The sequence below is a fragment of the Corapipo altera genome, unplaced genomic scaffold (assembly GCF_003945725.1).
Source record: "Corapipo altera isolate COAL_440 unplaced genomic scaffold, ASM394572v1 75, whole genome shotgun sequence".
NCBI classification, from domain to species: Eukaryota; Metazoa; Chordata; class Aves; order Passeriformes; family Pipridae; genus Corapipo; species Corapipo altera.
Genome location: NW_020884887.1, coordinates 1,004,553 through 1,015,900, shown reverse-complemented (window position 1 = coordinate 1,015,900; position 11,348 = coordinate 1,004,553). Strand labels below are relative to the sequence as shown.

At 43.3% G+C, this 11,348-nt stretch overlaps 1 protein-coding gene across 1 annotated transcript in view; it reads left to right on the top strand.

Moving 5' to 3' along the window:
• Nucleotides 1-2,346, top strand: part of DOCK2 (dedicator of cytokinesis 2) — a 165,379-nt gene extending 163,033 nt beyond the window's left edge. The window contains exon 52 of the mRNA XM_027643547.1: nucleotides 1,571-2,346. Within this exon, the coding sequence (XP_027499348.1) occupies nucleotides 1,571-1,645 (75 nt within the window). The 3' untranslated portion in view covers nucleotides 1,646-2,346. The remainder of the gene's footprint in view (nucleotides 1-1,570) is intronic.
• Nucleotides 2,347-11,348: the final 9,002 nt, after the last annotated feature.

Genomic DNA, 11,348 nt, shown 5'->3' with positions numbered 1-11,348 from the left:
AGGGATGTAGGGATGCAGGGATTTAGGGATGCAGGGATGTGCATCCCTGTGCAGTTCCGCTTCTTCACCACGAGAGGACGCGCGTGGCCCGCGATCCCCGCGGTGCCGGCACGGGCGGGAAGCGGCGATTCCCGGGGGGATTCCCGGGGGGATTCCTGGTGGGATTCCCGGGGGGATGTGACGGCCGCGGGCACGGGGCGCTGGGACCACAGGGAGCTCAGCACAGCACAAACCTGCTCCTGTGAGCCGGTTCCTGAGCTCAGAGCTGCTGCCTGGAAAGTAGGAACTGGCTCCCTGGAGTCCCCGGTGTTGCTCAGGACAGGCTGCTTTCCTTTAAAATGGGGGACCTTTTGCTGGTTTCTGTGGACATGTCACGAAATTAAAACTATTGAATTTAACGTTGTGCTTGACAGCCAAAAGGAAAAAAAAAAAGTATATTCAGTGCAGCTATTAAGATTCAGAATTTGAAAATTTTCCTGTTTTTTCAGGTAGGGAGGGTGACATTTCACAGAATCACAGAATGTCCTGAGCTGGAAGGGACTCACAAGGATCATCCAGTCCAGTTCCTGGCCCTACCCAGGACACCCCAACAATCCCACCCTGTCCCTGAGAGCGTTGTCCAAACCCTCCTTGAGCTCTTGCAGCCTTGGGGCTGTGCCCACTGCCCTGGGGAGCCTGGGCAGTGCCCAACCACCCTCTAGGGGAAGAGCCTTTTCCTGAGATCCAACCTAAACCTGCCCTGACACAGCTCCAGCCATTCCCTGGGGTCCTGTAACACAGAGATGAGTACCTGCCCCTCCTCTTCCCTCCATGAGGATGTTGAAGACCCCAGTCAGGTCTCCCCTCAGCCTCCTCTTCTCCAGGCTGAACTGACCTCACCCACTCCTCATACAGTTTCCATTTAATTTAATTTTCTGGGACACTTGTAATATTTTACACATCAATTCTGCTCATCTTTCAAAACAAACCATTTTTTAATTTTTTTTTTCCTCTAGGGAATAGGTTTCATTTTCATCCATTACTTTCCGCAGTCTTTAAAAAAAATAAATAAATTGATAGTGCCTTCAGGGACCATAGAGCAATATTTGGGAAAACCTGCATTTAAATGTGTTCTTAATCATATTTTTCTGGTAGGAACAAGAATAACCCATTAATTTGAACTCTATAGTATTTCACTTACATTCAATTTATCACTTGCTCTTTTCAGACTCAGGAGTTACAGCTTTGCAGCATGATCTCATCCACTCACTTTTAAACCTAAACAGCACATAAAATAAGGAGGACAGAATGTCCTTTCTGACATGATGGCAAAAGGACTAACTAAAGCTAAAAATTCATTTATGAGGTGCTTCACAGCATGCTTGGAATCATGTGGACAGGTGTAAACACAGGTTTAAGATTTTGCAGAATAGGGAAATGATTTAAAACATCTAGGATTTGGTCAATGTCTTTTTTTTTTTTTTTTATTTAAGCTACAACGTAAAGCCACAAGCTGGTAATTAATATGTGCCTTACTACATCAACACAGAGCCACTTTAACTCATGGCAATCTGCTTGTGTTCCTTTGCAGCGCATTTCCAGAGTTCTGGAAGATGGAAAGCAGTCTGTGGAGCACCATTTCAAACCTTCATCTACAGATCTGTGATTCATTGCCTTACAAGGCCACTGCTCAGCTGAAAATATATATACAGACATATATTCTATTTTAGAGCACCATCTACTCTAAAGAAAGGCACCGGTGGCTGATGGAGAATAGGAACAGCACTCACGGGCTCTGACACTTGTGCTACAGATACAGGAATAACACTGGAAGAAAATACTGCAGGATGTGTCCACTGGGATGTGGGACAGAAGGTTATTGAGCCTCTGGTTATCCAGGTCAAAGGGACTGGTGTGTTCCCCGAGGACAAACCCCGCTCCTGGGCAGTGAGATGTGCTGAAAGGCCAACTGCAATGCTCCCTGTGGGATGTGAGGCAGGTCCTGCCCTTCCCGGAGCCCTGGTTTTCTGTAGCTTGTACAGACACACCCCAGCTCTCTTTACACTCTCTGGCAGTGTAGTCAAGGCAACAAATGGCTCGGCACAAAATAGCCACTGACAATTTACTCCGTGGCTGGATCTGGGTTCCCAGCCCCCGGATCCCTCTGCTGCTCCCAGCTCTCTGCCCTGTATCCTCAATCTTTCCCAAGGCTGTGACACCATATGCCTGAGTTATTTTCAGAACAGCAGCTCTAGTGTTTGAAAACGTGCAGGAGTTTATTTACACATGTACAAATCGACGTTACATCCAGCAGTACGATGAACAAAAGCTGCATTTTCTGCTGTTCAATAAAATCTTGAAAGTCTGTTTTATTTGCCTTGAACCTCTCTCCCTGAAATCTCTGGGTGTCGTCCTGTAAAAGGTAATGGTTTCTTGCTGACATGGAATTCTGTGAGTCCAAGTTCTCTGCTTTTAAATTGATTTTCTGTGTCTTCCCAACTCCTGAGGTGGAGTTGGAAGATGATGCTTCAGTGGTGTGAAGCTCCACAGCACTGCAGGTCAGCATCTTATTACCTGTCAGTTCTTTCTACAGGCAGGTAAGTTATCCAAATAGAGGGGTTTCTAAAACATGAATAGTTGGTTTCCTTCACTCATCCCTTTATGTTTAGACACCTATATTGATCTCTATAAAGTAAATAAAATATGACCACGTATAGTGTTGTGGATGGGGGAGACCGAACTTGCTGTCATTTATATGGATACAGGAAAGGCAAAGAGGTTGAAGTAATTCCTTGCTGAGAGTTTGAACCAGTGGAAAGACATCTGCAGTTTGTTCCAAGCCTAAGTATTTCTATCAACACTTACTTTCAGAGTGAATAATTATCTTTATGAATTTAGATTCTCTTTGCAAGTTGTCAGAGTGAAGCTGTTGACAGGAGTAGCGATTGTTTTCTGTGAGAGATTTGAAATATTCCCCATTGGAATGAACACTGCACCAAGAGATACTTTTCACCAGAACAACCATAGGCAGCAAAATGGGTCCAGTTTTAACACCAGCTACAGAGTTTGGCATGAATACTGACAGACTTTGTGTTTCATTTGCTCTTCACAGTGACTTGACACTCCTGCTGAGGAGGCAGAGAGGAGGAACAAGGTTTTCCGGGGAAAACCCCTCTGTTTAACAGAGAAGGTTGTCTGTGAGTTGGAGCAAGTGAGAGGTTGAGGTGTGTGTGTTTAACATCTGAGGGAAGAGGAGAGAGGGTACCAAAGCTGGCCTTCAGGATTATTTGCAGGTACCTGGAAGATATCACACACAAAAAAAGCATTTTAAAAGAAAAGAGTTGGTTCTGTCGAGAATGAGTAAGAAAAGGACGATTTAGCAACTGTTTATTCTTTGTCAAAATACCTGTCAAAGGTTAACCTTTGCATTGCATCTTGCAGCTTTGTTTGCAGGTGAGTGGAAAAATAAGAGTTTTACCTCAAGCTGTTATTATGAATTGTTACTGAAGTAGTGTGACTCAAAATAAAAAAGCGTGAAAAATGGGAGTGAGGTGAGAGCCCAGAAACCAATACCAGGAAGGCAGGAGCACGGTGTCCAAAGGAAGTTTGGTGTGGAGTGTTAAGCCAGTGGTTCATGAGTTATGCTTTTGTTTTGCTCAGGTTTTAGTACAGTTTTTGATGCAGGGTTTAGATTTGCACTTAATTTACTAAATATCAGCAAAAACTGTATTAGTTGTCCCACACCACAGATTGGCCTCTACTTGCCAGCCCAAATTTCAAGCCCAAAATCATGAAAATCAACCAGGAAAACCAAACTCAGAAAATCAAAGTTAATTAAAAATAGCTGTCAGGAACAGTTTCCAAAAAGTGTGGATGCTGACATTTAGTCCAAATAAACAACATAGCAGGAAGGACAGTTGATGCCCTGGGATAATAAACTGCCAGTATGGCAATCTGGCAAAGTTTGGTTAGAAATGTCATTTCTGTCACAAGGTCAACAGGCCTTTAGCTCATGTGCATAGAGGAAGGTCTGCTCAGGTGGCACAGAACATTTCACATTCTTCAAGGTGAAGCACAGAGGGCAGGAATTTACCCCAGGATGCTGTTGAAGGGAATTACTGAAGTAGGGGTGGCTTCAGTTGTGATCTGTAAAGCCCTGCCAACTCTCACTGTGCAAGCCAGAAAAAAACAACGATGTTCTCCTGTGCTTTCTGTGTCACTTATTTCCCTTCTCTCCCATGTTTCCAATAGGCTGGACAGTGACAGTCTGGATTTCTGTTGTGTGGTACAGGGTAATAATTGGGTTGTGAGTAATTAATGACGAGTTTGCGGGGGGTGGGAAAGCTGCTTTGCAGCTGAGGTGGGATGTGCTGACCTGCAGGGAGCTGAGCTACCACAAGATGCATTTAAGCTGCACAGTGGACGTTCAATTTAGGCAGATGTCTGAGTTTTGGACAGACTCAGATACCTGGGAATCTCTCATGGGAGTGCAACACCACGTCAGGGATGCTGGTGCAGCTCCAGGAGAGCTGCTGTGTCAGTGCAGCACAAGGTCTGCTCACAGACAGCAAATGGTGACATTCACCCACATCAGGACACTCAGGAGTGTCCTTATCTGCCCTGGGTATCCAGCCTGCCCTTGGTTGTGCCATGTAGTGATACTGAGTCCTCATTATGGAATTATGACTTAACTGTTCATTTTGGCAGGGAATTTAATTCCCTTAAAATTTCTGTAAAAATTAGCTGGTGTGAGCTATAGGAAGGTGTTCAGAGTCTGAGTCAATAAGGATCAAGTTTCTGAGGAGGAAGGAGAGTTTTATTAAAGATTTTACAGACCTCAGGAACACATTGTTCCTGGACTGGCAATTAATGTGTGATAGACTTGTGTACCTGCTCAGGTACTGCTCGACATTGAACTTTTATCTGTGTCACACACACCTGTAATCTTCTTTATTAGACTACAGAAATTGTGAGTGAGTAGAATTATGGTTTGGGTTGGAAAAGACCCTAAAGATTATCTAGTTCCAAACCCCAATGGGGGTTTTGGTGCCACAATGGTTATTCTGTGAGGAGTCCATAGACACACTGGGCACTGTTGGATTTCTGGTTTCATTTTCCTTCTTGGTATTATTTGGTCTGGCTTTTGGGTTTTTTCTCTAGTTCTCAAATTTGCTTCATCAAGTTCCTGCCCTTTCTTTAAGGACTCACTAAACTAGATTCTGTCTCTGTGTCTTGGGACACCACAGTCCACAGGAGAGAGAGAGGATTGGCTTTGTTCATAATTTCAGAAGCACAGAATTGTAAATTAAGAATTTTCTGGTCTGTTTCTAGTTGATAGAAGGAAGCTGTAATGGAGTAACAGAGGAAAGTTTCACTCAGTCTGGAGGACTTAAAGTATCCAGCGAGGCGATGAGGATGTTTTAGCATCAGCTACAGTGTTCTGCTGAGCAGCCCTAAGGCAGCAGCCCTTTTACTGTGAGAACTACTTGAAAGGCAGGTAATCACCTGAGCTGGCAAAAAGCAATAAACCCGTGCCAAGCACTTGTCAAGAGCTCTTAGAAAAGCGGGCGATTGGATGGACAGGTCGATGCTTTTGTGTCATGTTAATGAAGTTACTGGATTTTCAAGGACAAAATGCATTCAGAGACTCTTTAGCCACGTTTTATATTCATGGCTTTGGTGGTGTTTGCTCCACCACACAGTGGAGCAGACTCTTTTATTCACGGTCAGTTCAGGTACATGGAAATAAAACACTTGGAATGATGGCAAACTGGTGAGACACTGAAGTGGCCTTTGATTGATTTGACTTAATCAGTTTGAATGTGAAGTGTCTCAGCAGCTCCACAGCCGGTAAATCACAGTCCAGCCATGATGAGACCTCACATCGATTGCACTAACGAGTATGGATTTCTGCTTTGGCCTGGGCTAAATCCATAAGTATTTTGTTGTTCTTACAATTGTATAGACTCTGAATCAAAGCTGCTGACTAGGTAGGAGCATTTTTGAAATAATGATACAGCTTAAATCACTAAAAGCTCCTCGAGCTCAAAGGCAGAGCTGTTTCACCCCGATCATGGGATGAGGGCACTTTGAAATAAGAGGAGCTGCTAAACATGTTTTTCAATTAGCAAGGCAGGAATGAGAAAGCAAGTTTGTTTGTTATTAAATCTGGTTTATGTTTAAGTCAGCTGAGGTCCAGGAGTTGTGTCTGAAGCCATCCAACCACACAATTCTCTATGTTAACTTCCTCTTCTGTTTTCAAGGATTTTAGCTTAACTATCAGGAAAATACAAAAAGAACCTTTTTTTTTTTTTTAATGTTGTTTCAGTACAAATCTATGTAACAGGTGGACCATTTATCCCAGAGACTGGCTCAGTATATGCCAACATCAACGGGAATTGTTCACTTAGGGTATTTTGTTTAAAACAAAAGCACAGGTTAATTCTCCGGAGTGTGGGAAGAGAAAAGGAATAACTCAACCAAACACAGGATCTTTCTCATATAGAAATCAAGAGAATTCAGGCAATTTAGAGCCAAATTTTTAAAACCCTTTCTGAGGAGGGAGGAAAAACAAACAGTTAAAGGATTCTTTCCCTCATTAATTTTGAGATGTGGAAATGTCCATCATTTTAGATACATCTTTCTTTTTTCCTCTGAGGAATATGGAAGCCTCCATGGAAAAAAGCTTGCAGCCATCTCCTATCTTGGATGCCTGGAGTAGTCACTGGCATAGAAATTATTCATATTTCCCTCCCAGAACTGAGTTCCTATTTGCTTTTAGGCATTCGAGGTCCTTTTGAGGGGGAACATTGAGCAACGTTCTGGAGGCTGCCCTCAGTTGTAAGGACTTCAGCACTGGCACTATTTACTGCTGTGGGGTGAGGAGAGGAGTTGTCCTTTATTGACTCGGGGTGTGATTTCTGTTCTGATTTGCCACCGTGCTGCAGTGTGTGCTAAAGATTAACACCGTAAACGAATAATTGCTCTGCAAACAAACCCCGAGTAGGCCACGGATTTCATAAACTTTAAAATGTTAGGTAAATTTAATCGTGGTTTTAAAGTGAGGACAATTGGTTCTGATTGGGGTTTGGTTAGAATTGTCCTTTTTCGACATAGCTCTGTGTCTTCCAGGATAGCAGAGAGCTTCTCTGTGCCATGAGGGATCTTTCCTGGGATCCACTGTGTGTGTGCTGTAAATGTCTGTGTTAAGGATTTGTCATGTGCATCAGTGCATTCTGCAGCTCCAGATGCCCCATCATTGTGTGGGTATTTAGCCTGGATTTAACACCAACTTCACGTGAGAGCTGTGAATGATCTCTGATCCTTAGTTAACACAAAATGGGCCTTCCCAGCCTTGAATTAGTTCAGCTCGTGGTAGGTGGCTGTTGGGAGTGTTACCATGGGTTTAAATGGTGATCGACTGAAAAAGCACAGGAAAGGTGATGGGGAGCAGGAAACAGTCATTTAAGGTATCTGTGCCCTGGGCAGCCACAAAAAGAGGCTTATCTAGGTGAGCTAGTACGAATCTTATAACTAGAAAATACCTTGAACACACTCCATGTTTGACACATATTCTTCAGAATGTTTGGTTGTATGTTTTTATAGCTAAGAAAACAGCCCTGGATAGAATAGCTTTAGATACAGCTCTTTTAGCCTGGAGTATTGTATTTTATTTTAAGCTGTAGCACATTATGGTTGGATACCTGGATTGTAGAAATACTGAGGAATGGGAAGTCTTCCCTTCAGTTGCTTTGGCACAGTCAATAGTGGACAATGCATTAACTCGTAAAATCTTTCTTAACAACTGCATTTAGACTCCTTTCACAAGACAGGAAAACAGGACTATTGGAGATCAGGACTGGGAAATAAAAAAAGTAAAGGAAACAAATCTAAAAAAACCCAACACAAATCTCTAAATGTACCAGAATTTCCACACAGATTTCCAAAGCAAACGAAGGATTCTAATACGGAACATTTAAAATGTTTACGTGTCCCGTGGGTTATTTTTACAGATCCCAGAGCTACAGCCCGGACCCAGGTGACATTGCCCCGGGGACACCTGGATGGCACCAGGACGGGGGATGTGACTGTCCTCCAGGGCAGGGCCGCGCTGAATGCACACATTTCCACAGATCGTCACGAGGGGGCGATGACCAGTCGCGATACTTCGCCCATATCGTGGAACTCCAGCGAGTGATCTCCCTGCCTGGACACCGGGAAAACCAAATCGGAGCAGCTGGAAGTGGGAGGATTCACGGCTCTGTAAATCACCCTCTCCGCAGGTCAGGTTATCTTGGTTTAGTGCAGTTAAACCCTGGTTACTTTAAAACAACCCGAAGTTTATGTATGGCTGGGTGTGCCCAGAGAGGAGTTCCCTGCGCTGGCTTGCACCAATTCACTCCCCTGTTTTAGTTGCTAAATTAATTTTCCCCCGGTGTTTGTGCTGTAAGAGTCCAAAAGGCTGTGGAACACTGAACAAAACTTTTTTTCTTTTTCCCTTAAAAAAGGAAGTCACGTTTTCTGACAAATCATTGGCTCTAAAATGTCTTTTCAATTTCAGATTTCCATTTGAATCGTGGAGTGGGAGGAGCTGATTTATCCATCCCAGCAAATACCTTGATGCTGAAATGTGACTGAAGCAGAAATATTAGCACATTACTACTTTTTCTTTCTATAAATCATCGAAATGCATTGAAATGAACCAATTAATTTCATTTAAATGCTCAAGAATTTAAACCTTGAGGGGGTTTGGAAAGGTGTACAGATTAATTGCCTTGGTAAACACATCAATGCTCACACAGCAGCTTATTTGATTTTAGCACGGTTGATTTCTAGTATAAACATTTAGTGTTTAGCTAGAAGAACAAGCAGATAATCCAAAAGAGGGAAGCATTTGGGAAGCTGCAACAGCAGTGAGGCTGTCAAAGTATGATTGATTAAGTATTGATATTCGTATTAGTTTCCTATAATTGAGAGGGACACCTTGGCTTCTGCCATGAGAAGGATTTGTTACAGACTCTCTGATTCAGCCTGAGCTGTCCCTCTCTTCCAGGGCTGAGCATGTCTGTGTCTCCAAGTGCAACAAATCCCATGGGAGCCACAGGAAGCCAAAGAGAAGCTGGAGATTCCTTACCTGCCTGTGACTGTCACGACTAATACATAACTCAGGGGACACCTGATCCCCTCTCCCACATTTATTATGTGTTGGCAAGATGGTGGAAAGCCTTAATTGAGGCTGGAGTTATAACTACTTTTATTGTCATAGTTCTCATGGTCAGAAAGCAACTAAGAGCCCTTACAAGGTTTTACAGTCTTCTAAAAACTCAGTTATTAAGTAGCTTTAAAAATCCACAGTGATTTTGTTCTGGAGGACTTGAAAACTCTAAGGGCATTTTGGCATTGCAGCATTTATGGCACAGCTCCAAATGATATTGCCTTTTCCATTAATTTAATGTTCAATCTGCATTTCTAGAAATAAAGCTCCGCTGCCTTGTTTTGTAATACTGTATTTTACATTTCTTATGCTTTTTGTAACGTCCTTGAGACGACATTGCTTTCCCTGCTGCACCTTGTTCCTTCTGATGGTGTGGTTTAATTTGCAGATGCTGGGCAGCTGATTATTGGAATAAAACAAGAAGACTTCTATAACTAATCTACTTAAAAACTGAGGACATAGATCATGTGAAAATGTCATACTGATGGACAGGGAGCTGCTTCTGAATTCAGGGTGGGAATTGTTTGACACAAGGTGGGTTGTTTGCTATACTGACTTGTATGTGAACTCTTTCAAAACCACTTTTTCCCTCTTCTTTGTGACCACATGAATAGTTTGTATGAACTTTTCTTCAGCAATGTGTTAAACTGTGCTAATACACCCAGATTGGGGCTATACAAAATGTTGTGACTACAACTTAAACTTCATCTTCAGTAGAAAGAGAACTCTGCACCATGGGATTGTCTGGCAATAAGTTTCATGATCTGAATCAAGTGTAAACACTCAATTTAATTTCTGATTAACCAGCTGAAGTACAGGATGCAGGGTACTTGATGTTGCCCATGTGAGGGACAAGTGACATGAGGTGAGTTATAAGATTTGCCAGGATAAATCTTCAACCAAAAAAATCTTGAACTTGCTTAAGCCATCAGAGTGGGTTTGTGCTCTGCTGTACTTTGCATCCTGCAGGAAATGCTGCTTTATTGGTCTGAGTTCTCTAAAACACTGAGAAACAGCACAATGACCTAAAGCTGCTTGTAGGACTAGCAGGTATCATGCTTTACTTTGCTTTTTCATTTTGGGAAATCCAATTAAGAAAGTAGTTTGGTGTATCTCAGCCAAAACACTACAGAATGTTCCCCATATTATTCTCTACTTTCTGACCCTGTGTGGTGTTGCTTCCCACTGTGCTGGGGGGTACACACCTCTCACTGCATTTCAGAAACACTGCATGTAAAGGTTACTTTGGTGTATAAGTGAAAATGCTGAGGAATCCTAGTTGAAATGAAATAAATTTGAACCTTTCATAACACAAAATTTCAGATAATTACCTTTTCCCTTCTAAAAAGGCAGTCACTGTGAAGAAATATTACTTTTGGCTGGAGTAGAGGGGTATATGGGAGCTGACCTAAAAAACCTGTGGAAAGCACTGGTTCTGCAGGGGCTCATCCTGGACCTTGCAGGTTTTGGAGCTTCACTTAAGAAATTGAGAGGAGCAAATATTTGAATAACTCAAGAGTTGTGGACAGTCTTTGGTTTGCCAACAGTCTCTGGCTGGTCAGAGTTGCAGCTGGGGGAGACATGCACCCAGGGCTGTGCAGGAGTGTGCTGGAGCAAAGAGAAATGCTAAAACCATGATGCATCCTGTACAGTCAGACCAGACCCCACTGAACCCAGTGCATTTGGAAGTAACCATAATTAAAGTATGTCTCCAGCATAATTTTATTTACGGAGTTTTTCAGCCCTAAAAGTGATCTGTTAGCTCAGCTTGGTCAGCACATCGCCTTTTCCCAGCCTCTTCCTATGGAAGCCTCACCATTTTTCCTTTCTCCACTTCTGGGGTTGCTGCCTTCTTCCAGCCCTGCCAAGGAGAGGAGTCTCCGTGGTGAGGACCCCATGGCAGTGTTCAGTTAACTCCAGTTCTGACCAGCCCATCACAGCTTGAGCAAGGTTTATTCCCTCCTTGCTGCCTTCCAGCCTCCAGAGGAGCATCTGCCCCCCAAGTGCTGCCCAGGAGCATGTTCTGCAGTGACCCTGCAGCACCAAGGTGTGCCCAGAGCACTCACAAAGTGCTTTTTTACTGGCACTGTTTATGCTCTGCTCTGAGGAAATCAGGCCCAGCCAGTTGGAAGGCAAGTGTTGTTGGATCGTGTCT